General features: G+C 43.6%; 3 protein-coding genes across 12 annotated transcripts in view; 2 read left to right on the top strand and 1 right to left on the bottom strand.

Annotated features, from left to right (window-relative positions):
• The window catches only part of RDM1 (RAD52 motif containing 1), a 75,196-nt gene extending 54,651 nt beyond the window's left edge, over window positions 1-20,545 (top strand). Inside the window, exons 1-6 of one of the 2 annotated variants that reach the window (XM_049701625.1) lie at window positions 9,983-10,103; window positions 10,244-10,245; window positions 10,484-10,661; window positions 13,704-13,826; window positions 14,202-14,370; window positions 15,325-15,467. In XM_049701625.1, the coding sequence (XP_049557582.1) occupies window positions 10,008-10,103; window positions 10,244-10,245; window positions 10,484-10,661; window positions 13,704-13,826; window positions 14,202-14,370; window positions 15,325-15,467 (711 nt within the window). In that variant the 5' untranslated portion in view covers window positions 9,983-10,007. Of the gene's footprint in view, window positions 1-9,982; window positions 10,104-10,243; window positions 10,246-10,483; window positions 10,662-13,703; window positions 13,827-14,201; window positions 14,371-15,324; window positions 15,468-18,928 lie in introns of those variants that run through there. The other variant, XM_049701622.1, reaches the window with a different exon arrangement.
• Window positions 1-25,183, bottom strand: part of LOC101287365 (leucine-rich repeat-containing protein 37B-like) — a 127,941-nt gene that overhangs the window by 51,574 nt on the left and 51,184 nt on the right. The window contains exon 11 of the mRNA XM_049701621.1: window positions 13,486-13,533. Coding sequence (XP_049557578.1) covers window positions 13,486-13,533 — 48 coding nt within the window. The remainder of the gene's footprint in view (window positions 1-13,485; window positions 13,534-25,183) is intronic.
• Window positions 1-25,183, top strand: part of LOC101269366 (leucine-rich repeat-containing protein 37B) — an 84,709-nt gene that overhangs the window by 44,841 nt on the left and 14,685 nt on the right. Inside the window, exon 14 of one of the 9 annotated variants that reach the window (XR_007473318.1) lies at window positions 2,760-2,924. The exons of the other annotated variants lie outside the window; for them this stretch is intronic. The gene's annotated coding sequence lies outside the window, so the exon portion shown is untranslated. Of the gene's footprint in view, window positions 1-2,759; window positions 2,925-25,183 lie in introns of those variants that run through there. 9 annotated transcript variants of the gene reach the window in all.

Raw genomic sequence — 25,183 nt, forward strand, 5'->3', positions numbered from 1 at the left:
CCTTGTTGATTTGTTCCCAGCCCTTTTGTGGGAAGAAATCCTTGATCCAACATCATATTAGAGACTTGAGAATTTGGACTATAAAGCAATACTCCCATTTCTTTTAATATATCTCGGCCCCAGAGGTTTCAAGGCAGCCCAGGCAAAACATAAGGCTGGAAGTATCCTGAATGGCCCTCACTATTTTGCCATAATAATAACTGACTACTTTGCACAGGAGAAGAACTTTGTCCTATTCCTTGAAGTTCTGTAATAGTAGGACTAACGGGCCAATGTTTAGGCCAGTGCATCTGCATCATAACAGAGACATCAGCTCCAGTGTCTAACAAACCTGAGAAAACCTTTCCATTAATGGTTAATTTCACTTCTGGACGTTCTTTCTCTATCTTCTGAATCCAGTAGGCATCGTTAGATGATCCAAAAGCCTTTGTTCCTCTCTTTTGATGTTGTAAAATTTGTCCATGAGGTACAAAGGGCAAAAGTAGCAATTGTGCAATTTTATCACCAGGAGAAATAGTTATTATATTTTTAATAGTTTGTGCCATGATTTTTATTTCTCCTTTGTAGCCAGAATCTATGACTCCTGGCATAATAGTTAAACCCTTCATGGTGACACTACTTTTTCCCAATAATAGTCCCATCAAACCCTTGGGTAAAGGTCCACAGATGCCCGTAGAGAGGGCCTGAGGACCCATTTCAGGAGGTAATACATATCGGGCGGAGGTACTGAGCTCCAGTCCTGCGCTTCCTGGTGTTGCTCTGGAGAGCGAAGATATTGTATGTTTTTGTTTTTGGTTAATGTCTGATTGATAATTTGAGGAGGATACACAGACATTGCCCCTGTTGTTTGTTGGGGCCGGGGAAGGCCCCGGGAGGAGTTTCCCGACAGTGGTGTCCCATCCTTGTGGGCCAGTGAGCGACAGTCTCGTGCCCAGTGTTTTCCCCTATTGCATCTAGGGCATAAACCAGGGAGTTTTCGACCATCTGGAGGTTTTTGAGTAGGGAAGGAAGGACTAGGGTTAGGATTAAAAGATCTACATTCTCTAGCAAAATGACCTGCCTTTCCGCATTTAAAACAAGTCTTTGTTTTCTTTTGATTGCTTCTAAATCCCACTTTAGTTAATGCTGCAGCCATAGCAGCACCCTGTATATAAGCAGGTCCAATGTCCGCACAAAGGCGAATATAGTCCTCCAATGTTCCCCGTTTTCTCCAAGGTCAAATCGCAGCCTGACATGCATTATTAGCGTTTTCAAAAGCAAGTTGCTTAACTACAATTGTACCAGTGGGTCCATCCACAATGAGTCTCCCCACCGCCTGTGACAACCTATCTACAAAATCAGCATATGGTTCATCAGGTCCATGTCTAATTTTTGAAAGATCCTCAGTTTTTTGTGTAGAAGTTCATTTCCTCCAGGCTTGTAATGCCAAATGATTTATTTGAGGATAAGCAACAAAGGGAGAAGTTAATTGATCTTGTAAATAAATATATTTTCCTTCCCCAACCAGCATATGATAATCAACTGGAATATTATGGGCAGCATTCTTTTCTGCTTGTTCAGCAGCCCGTTCATAAAAATCAGACTTCCATATCAAATAATCTCTACCATTTAAACAAGCTCGTGCAATAGACTTCCAGTCAGCGGGGGGGAAGAGCTTCTCCTGCAATAGTGTCAACCGTAACAGTAGTAAAAGGAGCAGTGGGCCCATATCGAGCACAGGCAGATTTTCAATCTTTCAAAACTTTAAAAGGGAGAGCCTGATGCTCCCTAGTAGCTTGTTGAGGATTATTAGGATCAGGTCTTTCTATGACAGGACAACAGAAAATAGGATCTTCTCCTCGTGTTATTGTTCCTTGTACAGCGCGCTGCAAGGGACTGAGCATTTTCACAGATGTAGATTTTTGAGGAAGACAGTTCTTATTAATCTGCAGCTTTTTCGCTGACTTATCTGTCACAGCCATTAGAAAATCATCCTCAAGGTATTTTTCTCTTTCGTGTTTAAAAGCCTCATCTGTTAAATCGAAATGTTCCTCTTCATCTGATATGTCAAAATTGATAAGTTCCCTAGATTTAGGAAGTGGTGGTGTAGAAGCCATTAAAGCAGTTTTATCTCCTGAAGAAGGCTTTGGCTCTTCTGACTTTACATTCAAATCACCACTATCATGAGAAGAATTTAAACATTCTTTTATCAGATTCCACAAACTAAATGTAACAACAGGAGTATGAGTAGGCCCTTGAGACTCATAATAATTTTTTAAATCTTCTTCAACTTTCTGCCAGATTTCTATAACAACAGAGCCGCCATCAGGAAACCAGGGAGATACATCATGGATATGCTGCAAAACTTCAGTCAACTGTGAGGTAGAAACCTTACTACCCCGAGCTTTAAGCATCGAAAGTAAAACCTGAGCAAATAATGCACGCTCCTTTGAGCCCTTTTGTCCCATCTTCTTTTACTTCTGACTATTGCCTTACGCCTCTATTAGTTTCACTTTTACTCGTGGCCACACATACTTTGCATAAGGATTCTCTTACCTGCACTTTCTTTTAATTGCCTTCATGCTTCAGGTCCCTGTTCAGGCGCCGCTTGCTGCGGACCAGCCTGAGAAAGAGGGTTTCACCGCCCAGGGTCAGAAGGGAAGGGGTAAGGAACTGAAGTAGCACCGACGAATGGGGTCAGAAGGACCAAGACAACTGATGGTGGCAAGGCAAATTTTATTATGCTACAGTTGCAGATTATATAGGCTAGAAAAAGGGAGGTTGGTTGTCAGATGGTGGTTTACATCATCTAGAGACTGTCTCGGCTTCAAGGTTAACTTCCCTGGGAGGAAACCCATAAGCCCAGAATCATGCAGAATAACCTGCGTGTGCAGGGGGGAGACAGCTTTGCTCGTCTCAGTTTCCATTCTTTCTGATCCCTGGGCGCTGGTGGTTTATCTCCCGTGGAATGGAACAAGGAGGGGAACAAGTAGGCACAGTCCCTTCGAGCAGCGGCGGCATGCCTGGCATGTCCGCAGCTGGCTCTCAAGGCTGAACGTTTCCCACAACTTTGGCTTAGGGTTATGTATAGGCCTCTCAACGCCACAACGCAAGGAAAACATGGCACAAAAGCTACATGACAGGGAGTCTTCTGATGAGGATGAGATATTCTATAAGGATGCAACATAAATGATAGGGTACAATTTAAAATTCTCATCTAAAATGAGGAAATAATGAAACTATAATTGTTCCTTTCAAAAGTAAAAGCCTTGGCATTAGTCTTCTTACCCCAGGGAAGTCATCAAAGCCCCCGCAGAGAAGCTTCTGGCTGCATATTGGATTGATGCAGAGGCGGGTGAAGAAAGTGAGACAGCACGTGAGACTGCCACAGAGTGAGCCCTGTTCTGCCTCAAGCCACCTGCAAATGTTATTTTCTAATATTGGCTTCTCAGCATTGCTTGTAAAATACTTATTTTTCTCATATTAAAATGTATAAATTCATAACCAAGTTTAACCATGTGGTAAAGGAATTAAAATGTAAATAGTTGAATATTTATATACCAATAACAACAGCCTGCAAGAAGAAGCAGGGCTGAAACTAGAATCCCTCATGTAGCCAGTACTTCCACAAGGGGAAATGTGGGCAAAGGAGGATGAGTAGAAGGATGAAGAGGGGCTTCCCTCCCTTGTTTCCCCAGTATCATCTGTCCCTGGGAACTGGAAAACATACCATTCTCAAGGGGCATAGGTCATTAAATGCAACAATTTATTCTGGTGCCCTCCTCTCTCCTGGTTCATCAAGTACCGGTTATTTACAACATGCTCGACCTCCTGCCCATAGAGGATCATCTACTTCTGGCCCCTCACGTACGGTCATTGGGGTTGCGAGAATACTTGGATCACTGGGCCTCCCTCCACTGTGGAGCCAAGGCCTGACTTTTCTCCCAAGTTCTCAAACTCAGGTACAAATGTGTACCCTGTCTTGGTAGGGGGTTCTCCACCATTTCAAGCTGGTGGAAAATTCCCATTGAGTTGTTTTTTTCCTTTAAAAAAAAATCCCAACCCTTGGATAACTAGCAGGGAGGTGCCAGAAAGACAGGGTAAAGAAGAACGTGTGAGAGCAGCCATTGCCCAAGACGGCCCTTCTCAGGCCCTGGCCTCTCCTGACCCCGCTGTGGGTCAGCTGTGTGCCGCTCGGCTCCCTCCAGCTCAGCCCAGCACCAAACCTAGCCACCTCCTGCCTCAGCCAGCACAGGCCCCGGGCTGCACGATTCCAAGTGATTCTATAATGACAGTGCCACCTGCAGAAGGTGCAAAGGCTCTTCCACTCCTGCCAAGAAAGTCATTAATCACATTTATTAAGTCATTAATCACATTTATTAAGTCAGTGAGAGTTAAATACATTAATGAGTAAAAGAAATTCTGGATGAACAAGATATGATAATGTACCTAAATGACCACAGATAGTGCTTGTGGTTTAGTAATGTGAGGTGAAGAACGGTGCAAGCCATGGGGTGATAGCACACGGTCCCCAGAGGATCAGTGGGCCTGGGAGACAGCCCAGAAGGTTCTGCCGGTTGGGTGGGGTTCCAAGCAAAGTGAACGGCCCATCGGTTCTTCTGATTTATTAGTTTGCTGATGCTGCATGAGAGACATCTGTTCTCTCAGTGCCTGCCCAAGTCACCTCCCAAAGTTTCTTACTGAGAATGAAATACAAGTGTTTTTCTCTAGGCGGTGACTTTAGTGAGGCAACAAGTATTTACTGTGTTTAAGGCTCATGACTAATACTAGTAACAATAGGAAGCAGCAGCAGGTAACATTTACCACTTGCTTGCTTGGTGCCAAGCCCTGGGTTAGGCATCTTATGGTCTAATTTAGGCCAACAGTCCGTGGAAGCTTATCTTGTTATCCTCGTTTGACAGATAGGAAACAGGGTTTAAAGAATGTAGGTAATGTGCTCAAGGGCCCAAGGCCCCACGTCCAAAAGTGTGAGTTAAGGTTGGAGCCCAGAACTGTTAGACTCCAACAGGGATGCAGAGAAGTATAAGCTGTGTTTGCCACCAAAGAGTTGATAACAACGATAATAATGAGGAGGAGGCAGCTGCTGTTTATTGAGCACCTGCTATGGGCCAGGTACAGTACTAGGCACTTTGGTTACACTCTTAGGTCACAAGAGCGGAAGGTCTCCCTGCCCGCTCAAACTGTAATGAGTGGGGGTCTGATTTCAATAAGAGAGGTGGTCACAAAGACAGGGAGCTGACGAGAAGCCAGGGGTAGAGATCCTTGTACTGCTGGGCTTCCCAAAGTGTGGACCAGCATTCTAGGTAGCTCCAGGTTCCTATTTTGGGAGATTTCCATTATTTCAAAGTTGGTACATAAATGAGGCTTAGATAATATTTTGGGTATCTTACTACCTCAGATTTGCACAATTTTTTATTAGTCTCAAATGCTACCCTACCATATTTCTAAATTAAAATTCCCAAGAGTAAGATTCTGCTTTGCCCAGCTTGACCTGGATTGGGCAGTGTTTTTGCCAGAGCCAGAGACTTCACGTGGCCAGCCTGTGAGTGAGCTGTCTCTCCTTGGATCAGGGACTCATCCCTGGCTGTGGCCCAGAAGCAGGAGGGGTGCCCAGGGTCAGGTGGTACAAAGCATGGCCGCCTGGGGCTGCCTCTGTCACCATCTTATGATGGACAAACTAGCTCAGAGCCCAACTCCTTGCTGAGACCTGAGAGATGGAAGGGGAGAGGGAGATACAAGGCCAACAGCTACTAAATGAATGAAAATTCTGATTCCAATGAAATCTGTCAGAGAAATGAGCCACTTTTTAAAAGATAATGAAATGACACAATATATGATTAGGGCAAAAGTGATACAGAGAAGAAAATTGTAGGTTCAGAGGAAGGAAGGTTAGGAAACTAGGGAGGTTCCATGAAAAAGGTAGAACTTGACCTGAGCCTGGATTATATGCCAGACACTGTGCCTGGTGCTGGAGAAAGAGATGATCAGGACAAAGTCCCTGCTCTTGCGGGGCCCTAAGACTGAGAGGAGGCACAGACACCTGAAGACATATTATACATAGAAGACAGTGTGTTGACATGACAATGGCAGTGTACCAAGAAGTGGTTCAGCTCTTGGTTGGCTGGAAAGGAGTCAATGTGAGGGATGGCTTAGAGGAGGGGAAGAAGAAGAAAGCCAAAGAGAAGTTTCTTGGGAGGACGAGACGAAGGAAAGGCATTCTAGACGGAGGACAGTACAGAGGCAAGAGGCATGAAACCTTGGGTGGGCTTGAAGCGTGTGCAGTCTGGTGTTCCCAAGCATGAAGCACAAGGAGGAAAGGGCAGCAGGTGAGGCTGAGCAGGCGAGCAGAGAACCGATCCCAAAGGGCCTGGTCAAGGCACATGGCCTTGAGCGAACAGAGCACAAACTACAACGTTTTAAACAGAGAAAAGACATGACCAAGCTTGAGTTTTACAAAGAGTACTTTGATGGTGGCCTAAAAGTGGAGAGGCTGAGAGGTCAACTTGGGTGTTTAGACCAAGTAGGAACTGGGAGAAAATGGGGCACCAGACCAGAGGTTTTGTTGCAACTGAAGAGCATGTACAGTGGATACACATGAGTGAGAACTGAAAGGACAAGAGCTTATGTTCAGAGAATGAAAGATGGTACTTTTAAGATTTTTTATGACAAGTTCCAGATGGTGATAAAGTCCAAATGTAACCTGGGAATGGAGATCAGTGAGGTGATGGGAATCCAGGAGGTGATGAGAAATAATTCAGATAGCCCTGGACACTCATTCCTTTCCCCTTTCAGTAGCTCAGCAAAAAGCTAGCTCAGCAGGTACCAGCGAGCTCAATGGAAAAAATAGGCTCCCCCTCCTACTGCGACCATTTCTGTCACCAAGCAGTTGCCACTGTTAGTAGTATAGACGTTCCCTGCCTCACCATCCCTGTAACTGTGACGCACTCCAGGCTGGTTCCTCATTTACGGACACTCTACAGTTCATGGGACACACAATGCAGCTGAATCTGGTCTAATCCCCTTCTCTGAAAGCTTGGGGGATTGAGTGCACTCTGTTATTGTTCTGCTTATAAGTTCCCCCCGAACAATAAAACCCTAATGTGTATTTTCACAGTAGGGATTTGAAGAATTTCGTGCCCAGGAAAATCTGTGGGTTGTTGGCATGGCAAGTATTGTGGTAGAGGAAAAGTCTTGGAGCCCAGGACCGAAGTCCCCAACGGTTACGAGGGCATCATTCATTAATATGCCAGTTCAATATATTGAGGGTCTCAAGTCTGTGTGGTTCAAACCCTGAATCAGACAGTGTATTGATTATCTGGTGGTATGTAACACATCACTCCAAAGTAGTGGCTGAAAACAACAATAAACATTTATTGCTCACAATTTCTGAGTCAAGCCTTTAGGAATATCTTGGGCAGTTCCGGCTCTGGGTCTCTCATGAGGTCCTCAAGATGTCTGCCAGGGCTGCAGTCATCTGACGGCTAAACTGAGGCTGCAGGGTCCACTTCCAAGATGGCTCACTCCCTTACCTGGCTGCCAGGGTGGTGCTGGTTGTTAGAGGGAGGCCTCATTTCCTCCCTGCATGAGCCTGTGTGTCCACCTGCTACTTGATTGAATATCCTCACTACATGATGGCTGGCTTCCTCCAGAGGGAGCTGTCCAAGATAGAGACAGAGGTTATTCCTCTTATGGCCTGGCCTCAGGAGGCACATAGCACCACTTCTGCCACGTAGCGTGGTTAGAAGTCAGTCACTCGTTCCAGCTCACATTCAAGAGGAGGGGATTTAGACTCCACCTTTGGAGGAAAGAAGAGTCAAAGAATTTGCGGATATATTTTAAAACTACCATAGACAAGAAAATAGAAGGCACTCTAGATATATCAAGCAAAAAAAAAAAAAAAAAAAAAAAGCCAGAAAGGGAGAAAGATTATATCCAAACAGTTGGTGCTTATCATTGAGGGGGCTAATGGTGAAAGTTGGGGATGGGGGCTAATGGTGAAAGTTGGGGATGGGGGCATTGTAGCACTAGCCTTCAGGTTACTCCACCACAGCTGATTTCCATAGACTCAAAACTGCTGCTGCCACTCAGAAGTCAGGAAACTTTGGGAAACCACTGATGAGATCGTTTAAGCCCCAAAGCCCCACGGGTGGTGACTAGGTGGGGTATATGGAGTCTGCTGCAGAGGAGGAAAGAAAGATTTCAATCTGCTTTCCACCTTCCAGATTTCACACAAGTACATTTTATTGGCAGAACCTTGCTGTCGAGGGGATTTGTGAAATATGGTTCCCAGGCTTCTAGCACCTGCGGAGAAGGGGGTAGAAATGGGTGTCAGGAGCCAACCAACACTATCCAACATGCGTCCATATACAGGTATGGTGAGGAGGCACCACCTGTACTTGGAGAAGTCCTGGAGCCCTACTCCTTTTTTTATTTTATTTTTATAGGCTTATGGGTGTCCAAGGCTTTGTAAAAGGCGGGTGGTGTCTACATAGAATAACATGGTGGAGAGCTAGCTGAGTCACAAATCTGGAAGCTGTCACTGTAGTTGGGCAGCAGGTGAGGTATTGGTTGCTGGTGACATGCAGTCAGCCCCAGAGGTGACTGGAGAAACACCTGGAGTTGATCCTTAGTTGCTCTCTGGAATGTTCTCACTGGGATGAAAGCTGGGTAGACTGCAGGCAGTGCAGCATCGGAGAGAACATAGCTGCCATTCAAAAGGGCTGCCAGAGGAAAGGTGTCCATAGGGAAATATCATTTCTCAAAATATGGTCTGTGGAGCTCTGCACTCAAACATCTCTGGGATGCTTCTTTAAAAGGCTGATCCTGGGACTTCCCTGATGGTCCAGTGGTAAAGAATCTGCCTTCCAGACTTCCCTGGTGGCGCGGTAGTTATGAATCCACCTGCCAATACAGGGGACATGGGTTCGAGCCCTGGTCCGGGAAGATCCCACCTGTCGCCGAACAACTAAGCCTGTGTGCCACAACTACTGAGCCTGTGCTCTAGAGTCTGTGAGCCACAGCTAATGAGCCCTCGTGCTGCAACTACTGAAGCCCGCTTGCCTAGAGCCAGTGCTCTGCAACGGATTAAGCCAAATATATTTGAGTACCTAATAGAGTATGAGTGTGCTAAGTACTAGAAAAAGGGTGATAAATCTGTAAATATTGTTCATGAGGTGTTCATAATCAATCTGGAGAAGATTATGGGGATCTTCTCCATACACAGATAATGGATACAATGAATAAATGGATACATACAATGAATGCAATGGATAATGATATAGATAATAAATCTATAGTTATTGGTTTGAAACAGTATCAAGATCCAAGTAATTCCTGCAAAGTAAACAATTTTTGAAGTAAAAGAGCTCAGAAGTAGGTAATGGGTGGGGCTAAGTGTCTGCTATATTGAGGTGGAGAAAGTCGTGGTGGGGATGCAGAAATGTGCTCAGTGATTTGGGGGTACTTTAGGAAAATGGGCTAGAAACCAACTTTTTAAGAATTTCGTACTAGACTGTCGATGGCTTTAATGTTATACCTTGATTTGCATATTTAAGACTTATGAAAACACTCAAGTCGAAGGATTGCATCTTTGGTGGTCATTTCTCACACAGAGTCAGGAAATCTAAATTTTTAAAGTTCAGTGGATAGTTAGCGCTAACTACTTAGTATTCTAGTCTCCTCTGGGAGTTTGAAGATGAAGCCAGCTGCTATAAACATGTCCGCACCATTCGATCCTGTAAACTCACACTTTGGACTCTACGATAAAAATACACTTGAATAGAAACGCTAAACTCCAAAACTTCTGGGCGCGCGGGTTGCGAAAGGGGAACTAGAGTCAGAGGCAAGCGCGGAGTGGGAGGGGCGAGGGAGAGGTCCGAGCACCGCCCCCGTCCCACTCCCACCGAGCTGACTCCGCCCCTCAGGCTCCATTTTTTAAAAAGCGCGGGCGCGCGTGCGCAGGCGCAGTGCGCTTGCGCCTCGAGCCGCGCACGCGCGGTAACGGCAGAATGGTGGAGTTGGTACCTTTTGCGGTTCCCGTCGCGGGTGACAAAACCTTGCTGGTGTGGGAGCTGAGCTCTGGACCCACGGCCGAGGCCTTGCAAGTGAGCCGAGCCGGGGCGGAGGGAGGGGTGGAGGAAGCCGCCCCGCGGCCCAGTAACTGGGCGCCTCGGGGTACTGCTTCAGCACCTCATCTGCCTGTGGTCTCCGCTGAGAGGAATCTTAGTTCTAGAGCCGACCTGAGCAGTCAGCTCGCTCCCAGAGATTTTTGAGAGATAGTTCCCAACAGACGGCATTGCCTCCTAATGCTTCTCGAAGCTTAGGATTTCAGAGGGAAACTTGTTCATAAAATGAGAAGTGTTTGGAGTTGCCGGCTCACCACAGTTGCCTGTGGCGAAGGGCTGGGGGAATATAAGGGAATGGGCGGTTTGTTTTCCTGGGCGTGAAATTTCCTGCACTTACTTAGCATGGGACCACCCTACAGCATTCTGTGTTCAGTCTTCTCCCAGTTTGGCCTTCTGTATTCGGTCCGAGTCTTCCCAAACGCAGCAGTGGCCGGTCCTGGGTTCTATGGCATCATCAAGTTTTATTCAGCAAGGGATGCCCACAGAGCCCAAAAGGCATGTGACCAGAAGCAGCTTTTCCAGACATCTCCAGTGAAGGTGGGTCCAAATGTGGAATTCCTCGCTCTACTGGGATGAAGTGCTGAATTTAAAACTAATAGGCCATCGGGAATTCCCTGGCGGTCCAGTGTTAGTACTCTGCACTTTCACTGCTGAGGGCCCGGGTTCAATCCCTGGTCCGGGAACTAAGATCCCAGCGGAGTGGGGGCGGGGTGGGGGGGGGGAAAGGCCAGCGTTTGTACAGCACTGTGGTGTACAGAATGCTCTCAGATTCACTGCTCCACTGATCCCCCAGTTCCCCAGATCTTTCTTTGTTGTTTTTAGATGAAGAAACTCGAACTGAGGATGGTTAAGTGACGTACTTAAGGTTCATGACAGTAAAGGTGGAAACTAGAGGCCAAACCCAAACTTAACTGATGTTAAACCCGATGTGATTTTATGCTGCCCCTTAATTTAAGAAATCATCACAAGAGTCTTCCTTCTATTTACTTTTATGTGGATTTCAAATGTGTGAGGTTGACAAACGTTTTTCATTAATTAATTTATTTATTTATTTATTTTTGGCTGCGTTGGGTCTTGTTGCTGCGCGCTGGCTTTCTCTAGTTGCGGCGAGCGGGGATTCCTCTTCCTTGTGGTGTGTGGGCTTCTCATCGCGATGGCTTCTCTTGTTGCGGAGCACGGGTTCTAGGCACGCAGGCTTTAGTAGTTGTGGCTTACGAGCTTAGTTGCTCTGCGGCATGTGGGATCTTCCCGCACGAGGGATCGAACCCGTGTCCCCTGCATTGGCAGGCGGACTCTTAACCACTGTGCCACCAGGGATGTCCGGGCTTGAGGAACTTTTGTCAGATGTAACATAAAGGAGGCTTCATCACCACTCTCAAACTGCCTATTCAGAACTCCCTTCACATTCCAGAAAATGGTTAAAATATTCTTTCATGCATTGTAGAAACCTTATTCCATATTAACATGCCATCCAATCTTACTTGCCCAGAATTAACATTTCATTATGTGCCTCCATTCAGCCACCATTCCTTTTTCAAGGACCTTTTCAATTCCTCTGAATAAGTGAGTGAGGCTTAGATTTCCAGACCTTTCCCTTTATAATTGTGTGTCTTCTCTGATTGGCTTCTCGCTCTGGCTACTTCCTACTGACCTTGCTGCCTATTCTCACCCATATTTCTTTACTCACTGAGTTCACCTTTATTGAATCTGAGAACTCTCCTCAGATGTGACTCCAGGTACACTACTTCCCACTTCTGTACCCTGTTTAACACCCTCTTCAATCCTGGCTGTACTCCCTGGGATTGAAATGATTTTGTGTCAGGCATTCTTTTGTTTGCACACCCTGCGACCATTTCACATAACCACTCAGATATTACAGATGGTCCTGGAAAGATTATGAAACAGTTACTTGGTGTCAGTTGTGAGTAATGAGTTCTTTTCTTATATTGGACATTAAGACTATTCCATAAGCTTAGGTTCTGAGATTTTCACAGCATAAAGCTCGGCACTGATAGAACGTTCTACAAGTCACTATAGAGTTGAGAGGAAAGGGCATTCGTATTAGATTTCCTTATTTAATGCGGAGCTTTAGTTTACTGCCCACACGCCCGAAAATGTTACCTACTTTAATTATGCGTTCTTTTTAAAATTTATTTATTTATTTATTTGGTTGCACCGGGTCTTAGTTGCAGCAGGCAGGCTCCTTAGTTGTGGCTCGCAGGCTCCTTAACTGTGGTGTGCGAACTCTTAGTTGCAGCATGCATCTGAGACATAGTTCACTGACCAGGGATTGAACCAAGGCCCCCTGCATTGGGAGCATGGAGTCTTAACCACTGCACCAGCAGGGAAGTTCCAGTTATGAGTTCTTTTATTCATTGGCAGGTATACATCTTATCTTTTTTCCCATGTAGTTTTTATAAATACAGAAAAGATAATAACATCTTAAAATGAAGGAAAGGCCTAATGTATCTGAGTTTTTCTCAGTAGCACGAAGGGATATGTTTGCCAACAAGAACTGTGGCAAGGTTATCCCAGATGTCAACTGTCTCTACTACCCAGGGCCTCAGAGCCCTTCGAAGCTTCCTAATTGTCCAGGACAGCTCCATTATGACTCACCGTACAGGGCCTAGCCTCCCATGCGACACTCAACATTTAAAAATTAGTCTTCATTTCTCCTTCCCAGCAGGCAGCTTCAGTTAGAGAAAATAATTTCATTTTCTTATGTACTCATTCATTCACTCAGTCAACAGACCATCACTCCCCTATTATATGCCAAGACCTATGCTTGTTTCTGGTAACAAGGAAAGAATAATATACGGTTCCTTCAAGCACTTAAGGAGCTCGTAAACTAGTGACGGGGAAGATGCACAAACAAATCAAAGAATTAACAATGCTTTGACTTTATTTGTATTATTTGAATTTTTATGACTGTATTTATATACTACACGCTGTTCAAAATGGAAATAGACATTTAAGAAAGAACTAGTGATGTAAAAACTCCACAGTAATATGTAAGTTATTGAGAGAGTTAAGACTGGAAATATTTGCACTCTCAAAGAAGCTTGTTAATGCAGATGAACCTCTAATTCTTTTGGTTGCTTTATTTACATTTAGAGAGGTATACGTATTCCCTCTTCTAACAGGGGTTAGTAACTTGGGGAGGGGGTGCTACAGATTAAGGTCCTAATTCAGTGGCAGGTCCATCTTATCTCTTCTTCAGCTCGTATTCTCAAGCAGCAGCTACAGGATGAGACGACTGAAACAGTTCACTTCCTTTGCTTACCCCCAGCCCCATAATAGGCTTCTGCTGGGCTTCATTAGTTGCTTTCATCATCACTTTCACCACCAGCGGTCAGGGAACCTTCCCGGTTAATCAGGGGCCCTGGAAATGATGCAGAAAAGTACTGACCTAAAAATAATAAATAACATTTATTTAGGGCTCACTGTGAACTCATTGCTTAAAATGTGCTACTTAATCTGCACAGCCCCTCTATGAAATTGGTATTGATAAATCTCAGGTATATCCAAAATAAGCCTCTATGTAGGGTTGTGATATTTTTAGGTCTTTTATGTCTTTAGGTTCGTCTCGGCACCAGTAATAAGGCGGTTCAACATAATACGCTTGCCCTAAACAGCTCCAGATGCCAAGAATTGGCAAATTACTACTTTGGTTTCAATGGGTGGTCAAAAAGGATCATCAAGGTAAACTCTGTAGACTTTCTTTGACTAACCAGACTCCTTTCAACACTGAACTCCTAGACTTTAGAGGGAAGAATAGAACAGGGCTATGGGGAGGAGATGTGAGAGGCTTCCACATGGAAGTATCTGAGCATTGGCCTGCCACCTAGAATTAGTGATAATCTCAATGACTTGGATGGTGGTGTCCATAATTTTCTCCAGTATTTGCATGGTATATAATAAAAAATAGTTGACCATATCTAATCATTCATTTGCAAGTCTCACTTGATTTTGAAGCTATAGCATACCTAAACTATTACCTGGGGTTGCTGGAGTTTAGTTTTTATTTCTAACAACAGGATATTTTGAAGTCTAGCCTTTAATTCAAAATCCTAACAGCTTCAGGATCTTTCTAACCTTGAAGAAAGGGAAAAGGAAGATATTGGGACACCACTTCAGAAGCAAAGCCTCAAGTTCTTTTGTGCTTTAGAGGTGGTGTTGCCCTCCCACGAGTGCAGGAGTCCCGGAGTTGGCATGGCTGAGGAACCTTTGGATAACTTGGAGGAAGGTCTATTTTCCAATATGTGTGTGTATGGGGAGGTGAGGGAGTGGGATTTCTCTTTTTTCCTTTCTTTCTGAAACTCAACTTTTCAGATACATCATCACCTTTTCTAAGCAACTAAAGCCCTGGGCAGAATTTTTCTGCCTGACAATATAGGTTTTTATCTTAGGCAATACCTGACAGCACCTTAACTTTAGAATTTTAGAACTGACTGCCTGCCAGGAAGCTTAGGAGGAGGGAAAATTAGTTAGTTTTCGTGTTTTTTTTGGTTAATAATTTGTTATGTGCTAAAATAGTCCTTCAAATACAGATGTCTTCTGGCCTCCAGTTATCCCAACAAAATCATTGTCTAAAGATTGAAATAAACTCTTGTGTAAATGTTCAGTCCTTTGCTCCCATAGAAGGGCCTGAGCGGAAAAAGTAAATATAGATCCCTAGAAAGGGGATTCCGATTGGTGCTGAGTTTTTTCCTAGAGTCCATGGCACTTGGGCTTAGGGTTTTAAGTCAGAGGCAGGGCTGTTAGCGAACGGAGTGGAGGAGGCTCCACCCTCCACCTGAGTGGGTGATGGTTGAGGAGAGGCCAGATCATCTGCACTACCACCAATCTATCTCACTGTATGAATCCAGCCCTTCACGCACAGGAGAGCAGCGTCTGTAGCAGTGTAGCCTCAGCTTGTCCACTTGAAATCTGTGTGTCATATGCGATTTGTGCCACGTTCTTGGTTTGCATTTCCCATCGAGTATTTTAGGAACTTCCAGAATAGATCTGAGCAGTAAAAATGTGCCAAGCCAGGGTATACCTACAGCAGAGTCATTCAACCACACCCCACTGTAGTGCCTGCCCTTCATCATTAAGATAATGATCTAAGAATCACAGATGCATTTTTAGTTTTAAACATATAAGCTAGAAATCAGTTATTCAGACAGGCATTTTAAATTCATCTTTTGGTTAGATTTAGGGTCATTATCATTCCTTATGAAAAGGAAGGTAACCCAGAAGCTCGTTATTCAGAATGCTATGACAGATGCATTCCAGAAACTGCTGATTGTGGTTTTAGGTAAGACCTTTCTGATTGTCCTTGAAGTACTTCAATTTCAGTGAGCAAATAAACTTATTTGAAAAGTTAGTTAGATGGGGCTTCCCCGGTGGCGCTGTGGTTGAGAGTCCGCCTGCCGATGTAGGGGACGCGGGTTCGTGCCCCGGTCCGGGAAGATCCCACATGCCGTGGAGCGGCTGGGCCCATGAGCCATGGCCGCTGAGCCTGTGCGTCCGGAGCCTGTGCTCTGCAATGGGAGAGGCCAGAACAGTGAGAGGCCCGCATACTGCAAAAAAAAAAAAAAAAAGTGAATTGGATGAAAATAATGGTTCTCTAAAACATTACCTATTCTTTCATTCACCAGATGCTTTCACAGCAGCAGTCTTAAATTTGTTCTTTGTGGCATTTATGAGAAAAACAACAGTGAATATTATTGTCCCCAGTGTTTAGATATAGAATGACTTGCCTCAGTTCATACAGAAAGTGTTTGATCCAGTTCTTCCTCAACTGCTTGCTTATCGTACAGAATAGTGTAGTGAGTATAAGCCTTGGACACCTGTGTTTGAGTCCTAACTTTGTCTCTTAGATTTATTTGTTGTTGTTGTTGCAATTTTAGGTTTTTCTAGCCAGAGACATTTGAAGGTGTTTAATATCTCTAAGCTGCAATTTCTTTATCTGCAAATAGGGTTAGTAATTCAGCTTACCACCTAATGAGGGATATTGTAAGAGTAAATGAGATGATGAATGTAAAAAGCTTAGAACTATGCCTGAAACATAGTAAGCAGACAAAATATATGGACTATTATCATTGTTGTTTTCTTGTTGAAGAGTTTATTAGATTATGTTTTTGGAATCAGTTTAATTTCAGTTTTCATTTCTGATATATTGGGTGAATATGATTCTTATATAATTATCGGATACGTTGGTGTGAGCCTTAAAAGTGGTCATGCTACTGAATAGCGTTGATTGTGTTCCCTATCGAGTTATACAGCGGTGAGAATGTCACAGGCTGTGCCCAAAGGAAACTTTATGATTAGCAGATTCCCGGAACAGAATTGCTCCCCTGCTTCACAGCGCTGCAGGCTTAGAGACTGAGAAATCCTAGCTAAGTTTCAGAGACCTTATTTGCTTGTAAGAGTTGACCCTGCATTGGTCTTGGCCTTTCTGCCTGGGCAGTCCTTCCAATGAAGTTTGACTTTCCTGGTCATCAGGCTGAATCTCCACCAGCTGTCAACTCTGGGTAACAACCTTTAAGAACCAAACTAAATGTCTGGGTTGTTTGTCCCTAATATGCCAAGGTACTCCTTATATGTACTCAAAACTCCTTAGACCAAAAAGCCTGGTGGCTCTAGCTTGCCTTGAGGAAAGCTGTATTGTCCAAAGGGTACATGGGGCAGTTTCCGCCAGTAGAGTGTTCAAATGCTCTCTGTCTCTGTCTCCAAAGCTTTGTTCATTGTATCTGGTAGAATTTTGGTCCCAAGGAGTAGGCACTTGCCTTGCTTCTAACATGAAGTATCTATTATAGTCCAGTGGTATCTACCCCAGGTTTGAACTCACTTTGACCCCCACCTAATGCCTTCCTATTTCATTGTATTGTGATTGAACATTTTTGTTTCCACAGCTTTTAATTCCTATGTCATTATTCCTTAGTTCTTATTTCTAAGATCATAAAGGTTTTTGAACCAAAGTTGATACTTGTTACATATTTTTTCACAAGTAATTATGATAAAAACGGAAGTGTCAGATGAGGGAACTTCTAGGAAAATGCTCTTATTTTCTGCTTTTAGAAATCAAAAGAATGTCTAATTATTGGGTGCTACCATTGTATACAGGAAGTTTTAGAACAAGAAACCTTGTGAATTGATCCTTGTTAGCTTTATTTCAGAAAGTGGTAAAGTAGCTCTGGCATATAGACCCTGTGAAGAGGTCACAGATGCTAGAACCGAAGAGGAGCTACAGGATTTCATTCAAGTATGTGGAGATAAAAACTCAAGGGGTACACAGCCAGTGTTGCCGTAATTCAAAGCACCCAGCAGGATTTGGAAGGCTTTGGCATGTCTACTCAGCTCTGTCATCCTCAGGAAAAGGTGAAACTCTGAAACTGCTTTTGAGGCAGGGAATTTCTAGGACTTTTCCAAGTCCCGAGCCTTGTCTCTGGCCCCTTATTTGAAGTTTGGAGAGCAGGATTGAGGGCCATCAGTGTATGTCTACAGTTGTGGACACAGGAGAAGACACAGGCCTTTTAGAACTCCCCTCAAATAGAATTGCAGGGATATGGGAACAAAGTAACTATGGCCTTAAGTGTGATTATGCTACAGTGTTTAAAAACTATTCATGCCTTTCAAGTAAGGTATATTACCCAGCTCTCAGCATCTCATATATATCTTGTGTTAAATATTTTGCCGAAGAACCTTTCTGTAAACCAATTATATGGATGCCTCGAATTAGGGATTAAGTTGTCAACGTAATTTCTAAAAGAAAACATTAATGTACTGCATATAGGATTTTCATTAAAAAGGAGCAAAAAATGTGTTTCATGTCATTGAGAGCTGAATTTGGGGCTAGATTTCTGATGATTTAACTCACCCCAATGTTGCAAAGTTTGTTCTGAAGGGAAGAAAGTAGAGAAAGAAAAGGTGGTTATGTTCTGAAAAATGTAAAAATATTGAAAGTTTTTCCTGTACAATATAATTATTTTAATTCGATTTAAATCAGTCAAGGAAACTTCAGACGTATCCATGTTTGGGCTTTAAGAAGTCTAGCTTCCTGTGAAATGTGAGAGGAAAGGATTCCGTATTGATACTAAAGATTTCGGAAACCTGATTATAACAACAGATCCATTCCTAAATGAGGCCGATCTTGGAATCAGTTCCATTTAGAAACCATTATGGCTAGGCACTGGAAATAAGATGAAGCTCCTTCTCTCTTGGAGTTTAGGTGTTAAAGGTGTACCAGACAATTAAAAAGGACTAAAATCAAATAGATTATGAAAAGGACTGTGAAGAAAGTAAATAGGGTGCTAGTTACAGTAGTTCAAGAAAGTTACTTAACATGCTGACTTTAACATTCGAAGTGTCTTCTCCATGTGTGCACACAGGGTAGACGTCTGAAAAGTGACACTATAGTTTTTTCTAGCTTAATGGCTCTGTTGAGACAAGGTGGGATGTGGGAAGTTTCCCCATGCTAATGTAAAGGGCCATTCACTTGGTTTTAGACTCTCTTTCCCACCTGCCCCAAACCCCTCCTACAGAAGTTCTGGAGTCATCACTGATTCAGTGGTAACCCCTAATAACAGAGAGGTGAATGAATAATGAGACGTGAATACTGAGAGTTTGGAGGAAATGGCAAACATTTTATTTTATTGTTTTTTATTTTTTAACATCTTTATTGGAATATATTTGCTTTACAATGGTGTGTTAGTTTCTGTTTTATAACAAAGTAAATCAGTTATACATATACACATGTTCCCATATCTCTTCCCTCTTGCGTCTCCCTCCCTCGCACCCTTCCTATCCCACCCCTCTAGGTGGTCACAAACCACCGAGCTGCTGTGACAAAGTGAGAGAGTGGCATGGACATATATACGCAACATTTTCGAATAATTGTAAGGTGTGTTCCCCTCCCGCCACCCAACTGGTGCTCATTTTGCTGGTCAGCAACTCTTCTTGTCAGCCGTGTGGCCAAAGGGAGGAAGAATGTGTCTCAGACTTCAGCTCTGAGGAGGAAGAGTTCAGATTGCCAGAACTGGATTAGCACTTTTGAATTTCCCAGAATGCCACGTCCTGTGGTTTCCTTGGGAAGCTCTGCATCCTTCCCAACCCCTCTCCACCCCTGGGCTGCTGGAGTTTGGGGCCACTCGGGTCTGCAGCCCAAATCCCGCCTCAGTGTTTGGGGCCAGGGAGGGCAGGGAGGGGTTGGGAAGAGGGCCCGGCAGGAGATAAGTGTCGCCTTTGCAAGGGGAAGGATGGCTTGGGCCCTGGGGACTCTGGGCAAAAGGCCCACTCTGGTGGCGCGGATTGGATCTCCGCACTAACCTAATAAAGGTGGCGTAACTACAGATGTCATAAATAACGGGTGGAACGTTAGGCGGGGGAGGGGCGCGCGGTTGCTAACCTGAGCGCTCGCGTCGGCGCTGGCATAGCGGTTCAGCTCGGACACAGGATGTGGCTCCGGCTCCTCACTGGCCTGGGTCACTGTGCCTGGGAGCCGCCGCACGTTATGTCCCGGCTACGCCTTTGGTTGCCACGGCTCTTCCTCACGTGGCTAAAACTGTGGCTTCAAGTCCAGGCAGTTCAGCCTCCGGAGTGGGCCCTGGGCCCCGTCCAGGTGACCCCCAACCCCCCGCGGCTGACAGAGGCTTGGTCTTCATACGCCTCAGACCCCCCTCCCAAATTGCCCCATGCCCTTACACCCCTGGCAGAAGCCGAGGGCTTTAATTACTTGACGTCCTGGTCTCCATTCGAGATGTTGGCCCCGCCTCATCAGGAGTTGACTGAGGCTGAGGCTCCATACGCGGACACGGATTCCGCGAGTGTAGTTTTCTCTCCAGAGCATCCCGTGCCGACAGTTTCTCCTCCAGGTCAGGATCAAGCTCAGCTTCTGCAGCGGCCCGATGTCTCTGTTAAACCTGTGGGTCTTGCACTTATCGTAACTCCAGCGTTCACTAATGAGCTTGAAACTCCTCCACCCCAACAAGAAACCTCGGCTCAGTCTACAGTGTCCTCTGAGCAGTTGGAACCTTTGTCAGTCTGGCAGGAATTTTCAGAGCAGCATCCAGTCCCCTCTGAAAATGTTGAACTTTTTCCAGTTCACCAAGGAGCCCCAATTCAACCACCATACCCCGAGGTGACATTTCCAAATCCAGAGCAAGTTCAGGCTCACCACCCAACTTTGATTGAGGTCACAATTCAACCATTGGACCTTGGACTGACCAGAAGGCCAGAACCCACTAAGGAGGGTGAACCTTCTCCAGTCATGCAGGAGACCTTAACCCAGCCTGCAGAACCACCTCAGGAGGTTTTTGTAGCTCAGCCTCCAGTATATCACAATCCAATAGTTCCAACACCGCATCAGGATCACACTGAGCCTCCAACATCACCCAGTATCACAGTTAAACCTTTGAACCTGGAGCTGACCACAACTCCAGAACTTACTACAGAGTCTGAACATTCTACAGCCCGGCAGCAGACTACAGCTCCCCCTCCAAAACACCCTGAGGTGACGCTTGCACAACCAAACCTGTCTCAAGTCACAGTTTCACCTGTGGACCTGGGAGTTAACGTATCTCAGCAACCAAGGCCATCTGAGACGGTTCTTTTTCCTTCGACTCAGTATTCAGTATCCACAGGTCTTCCTGGTGTAAGATATACCCCAGAAAAGAAGCAGCCAGGGCAGAATGCCACCACAAACATCAGCATATGTGAGCTCTGTACCTGCAAAAATGAGACGCTGTCGTGTGTTGGTCTCAGCCCAAAGCAGAAGCTCCACAGAGTGCCTGAGCCAGAGCCTAACGCCTACAACGGCACCTTCACCATCCTGTAAGAATCGCCTTTCCTCATTTGTTCTCTGCATCCTGCCTAACAATGCAGTCTTTCTTCAGGTCTTCCTGGGCCCTCCTTATCTCCCCAATCCACATTGACTGACTTTGTGTTTCCAGCTTTTGTTTGTCAATGATTCCTTATCTTCATTCTTCTTACTATTTTTCCCTCTCCTTCAGTCTTGTAATTGCCCTTATTTTTTCCTTCTCCATTTCTTACCCCATTATTTAATCCCTTAACATCTACTCTTCTCCCATCTTTACTCCATCCTCTTTAGAGCAACATGTCCCTCTCCCCATCTCTTTGGTGGTAATACGACAATGTGGTTAAGAGTAGAGATTCCAGAGCCAGACTACCTGGGTTTGAACCCAGGTCTGTCATTTATTAGCTTTATGACTACTCATCTGTAAAATGGGGATTATGGTAGTCATCGTCTCACAGGATGACTCCTATGGCTGCTAAATCTCCCAATGACTCCAATCTCATTGGGAGATTTAGATGAGTTAATATTGGTAAAGCTCTTCTGTCAGTGCCTAGCATATATTTTAGTGTTAGCTATTATTATTATTCAGTCCCTCAGTTATATCTAGAACTCATCTTTGTCCTCTGGCTTTCTATATGTAGCACCCATTTTGTGCCCAACCCAGGGCTAAGTACTGTGGGAGCCACAGAAGTACATGTCATTGTCTCCAGAACATGACAATGACAAGTGGGAAGAAAGGGGATATGCCTTAAAAGGGGGGTAATATATAATTAAGTATTAAGAGAAATACAGATACGTGCTGTAATTCACCAGAACCTGTAATCACAGGGGTGTGGAGGTGACAGAAGGCTGCATGGATAAGCTAAATCTTTAGCTGGGACTTCAAGATTGGCTGTGATTTGTCAGAAAAATAACAGGCAGTACAGTCTAGGCAAAGGTGTGACTGCAGGGATGATCAGAATGTATTAGATTAGTCTGGCTGTAAAGAATTGGGTTAGGCAACAATGAAAGATAGGATTATAAAATATCTTGACTATTGGCAATGGGGGTTTGGAAGTTATGCTGTGAGATATGGGGAGCTACTGCAAGTATTCAAGCAAGAGAGACAAATGATTAAAGCAAGAGGCTGATTTTAGATTTCATATGTAGAGCGACCTAGAGAGGAAAGCTTGGTTCAAGGAGACGAAATAGAATGCTTTAGCAAAATCTAGGAGTAAAGTGAGAAGGGGCCGAATTAGAGTGGTTGTGATGGAAGTAGAAAGAAAATCCTGAGAGTACTACAGAGGAAAACCTGACAAGATGTAGTAATTGACTAGAGTTGGGGGATTGTAGTACAGCAAAGAGAAAAATCACATGTGTTGAGGGGCAGAATGATGGTGGTATAACAGGTGGAAATACAGCAGTTGGGAAGCAGAGTCAGTTTGAGGGAGATGAGTTCAGTCTTAGGCATCTTTTATTGGTGAGCATAAAGCAACCAGAAGGCTCTGTTTGAGTGGAAATGTCCCTCAGGCAGATGGGCAGGCAGGTATCCGTTTTGACTTATTTCTGACTCCCGTGAAAAATGTGCATATAAACTGAATAGTTCCATTGTTGCTGAGGGAAGAGGACAAAGGTAAAGCTAAAGATTCAGTCATCCACTGAGTTAGTGGTTCAAACTGAACCTCAGGCATTTAATAGCTTCTTTTAAACATGTCTAATTCATGGACACATTCTCACTGTTTAAAAAAAGAAATGTGACAGAAGTATATAGGATAAAAAGTGAAAATTGCACCCCACCTTCCCTACCACCAATAAGGTAACTCCTGTTACTGTTTTGATGTGTGTCCTTCCTTCCGATCTCTTTCCTTTGCATTTTGTTCCCCTAATGAGGTAATAACTTTACTCCTTGTTCAGTGACTTGTGCTTTTCCCTAGGCAATATGTTTAAGAGATATTTTCGTATTAGTCCCTCTAATGTCTAATTGCCTTGCCCGTATCCTTCTAACACCTGGAGAGAATCTGAGGGCACTGAGCCAAAGCTTGGTGTTGCCTGCCATAGGATTTCTTAATATTTATTTGCTGATATTGATAAATGTTTGCCATTTTTCTCATTGATTTGTAGGAGTCATTTTAGACACATAAGTGATTTTGGGAAAAAAGTAATTGGCATTATGTATCCAAGAATTTGGACTGATAGGAAGTCAGGTTCTGAGGGGATGCCTCGTTGTTTGTGCCAGTGGCCTCACAGTATGTTTTTATTAATTGTGCACACTGGGAAGCTGGGAAGCTGTGGGAATTAAAAAGCTGGTCTTTTCTGCATTTGAATATTCCCTACATGGTGGCCATGATTCTTTTCCTTATTCTCTACATTCTTTTCCTACCTATTCAAGCATATGAACTGTGTTTCTTCACAGAAATTTCCAAGGAAACTCTATTTCTTACATTGATGAAAGTATATGGAAGGCATACCACTGGGCTGAGAAGCTGTGAGTATACTCTCCCCAAATATGAATACAAAAAGCTAACTGCATTGTAAGATCCTTCTTGGTCCAGAATTTTGAGGTCAATACCTGTGAGCAAAGGTACTTCCCCTTCCATATCCCAAAGCAACCTAATGATTGAAATTCTATGTTTATTTAAAAAATTAAATTTGGCAGGACCTCTTGAAAATCAGTAAGAGACAATTTAAACTTATTTTCCATTGTACAAGTAATACATGATTATATTCTCAATATATAACAGTGAAATAACAGGTATAGTGAAAACCCTTCTTGTGCCCTAGTCCCACAGCCACTACTTTGAGTTTAGTATTAATCCTTCCAGACTCTTTTCCATACATTTGAGTACATACATATTTACAGATAGCAAAAGAGGTTTGTCTGTTTTTCTTATCTGTTTTTACATAATTAACATCCTGAAACTTGATTCCTTCATTTCCTGATATGTCTTAGATTTCTTTCCTTCCCAGTACATAGAGGGTTACCCCATTCCTTTAAACTCCTGCATAATATTCCATAGTATGAATGTGTTACAGTTTAATAATGCCCCTATTGAATGATGTTTAGATTATGTCCAGTTTTCTTGTTACTTGCATTGCTGCAATGAATATCCTCGTACATGCATTTTTGTGAGCCTGGTCGTTTATTTCTATAGAATAGTTATCTAGAAATGGGATTGTTGGGGTGAAGACTATTTAGATATAAAATTTTATTTGCCCTCAAAAAAGTTGTGCTAGAAAAAAAAAAAATTGTTGTACCAGCTTATCCTCCAGTCACCATGCTGTGATGACATTCATTTCCCCACACCCTTCCACTACTGGAGATTCTCACTTTTTTTTTTTGCTAATCTGACAGATGAATACAAGCGGTCCCGTCTGAATTTGAATTTTTCTTATTATTTGTGAAATTAAATATCTTTATATGTTTACTGAACATTTGTATTTTATCCCTGAATTGTCTGTCCTTTGCCCATTTTTCTGTTACTATTTTTTTATTGATTTGTAGAAAAAGTCAGTTTAGATACGTAAGTTATTTTGGAAAAAAAACATTCCAAGTAATTTTCATGACAGTCTGTGGTCATATCCTTAGTTCAGCAGTTGTGGCACACAGGCTCTAGAGTGCAGGCTCAGCAGTTGTGGTGTACGGGCTTAGTTGCTCTGCGGCATGTGGGATCTTCCCTGACAAGGAATCGAAGCCGTGTCCCCTGCAATGGCAGGCAGATTCTTAACCACTGAACCACCAGGGAAGTCCCAATTCCAGTATTCTTAATCTTTTGTGTAGATACATATTGCAATCTGGTGACATTTTCCTTCTGCTTAAAAATACTTCTTTTAACATTTCTTATAGGGAAAGTCTACTAGTAATGAATTCTTTCAGCTTTTGTATGTCTGAGATAGTCTTTATTTTGCTTTTGTTTTGACAGATGTGGGTACAAATTCTAGCTTGATAGAATTAATTCACTATTTTAAAGATGTTATTCCACTGAGTTCTCGTTTACATTGTTTCCAACAAGAATTCTCCTGTCATTGTTATCTTTGTTCCTCTGTATGTACTGTATAGGTTTTTCCTCTGGCTGCTTTTAACTTTTTTCTTTATTGCTGGTTTTGAGCAATTTGATTATTTTTTGTGCCTTGGTGTCGTTTTGTCCATGTTTCTTATGCTTAACGTTCATTGATCTTCTTGACTTTGTGGGTTTATAGTGTTTACCAATGTAGAAAAATTTGGGGTATTATTTCTTCAATTTTTTGTATTTCTCCTCTCCTTCATGGACTCTAAGTACACATG

The sequence above is a fragment of the Orcinus orca genome, chromosome 19 (genome assembly GCF_937001465.1).
Source record: "Orcinus orca chromosome 19, mOrcOrc1.1, whole genome shotgun sequence".
Classification (NCBI taxonomy): domain Eukaryota; kingdom Metazoa; phylum Chordata; class Mammalia; order Artiodactyla; family Delphinidae; genus Orcinus; species Orcinus orca.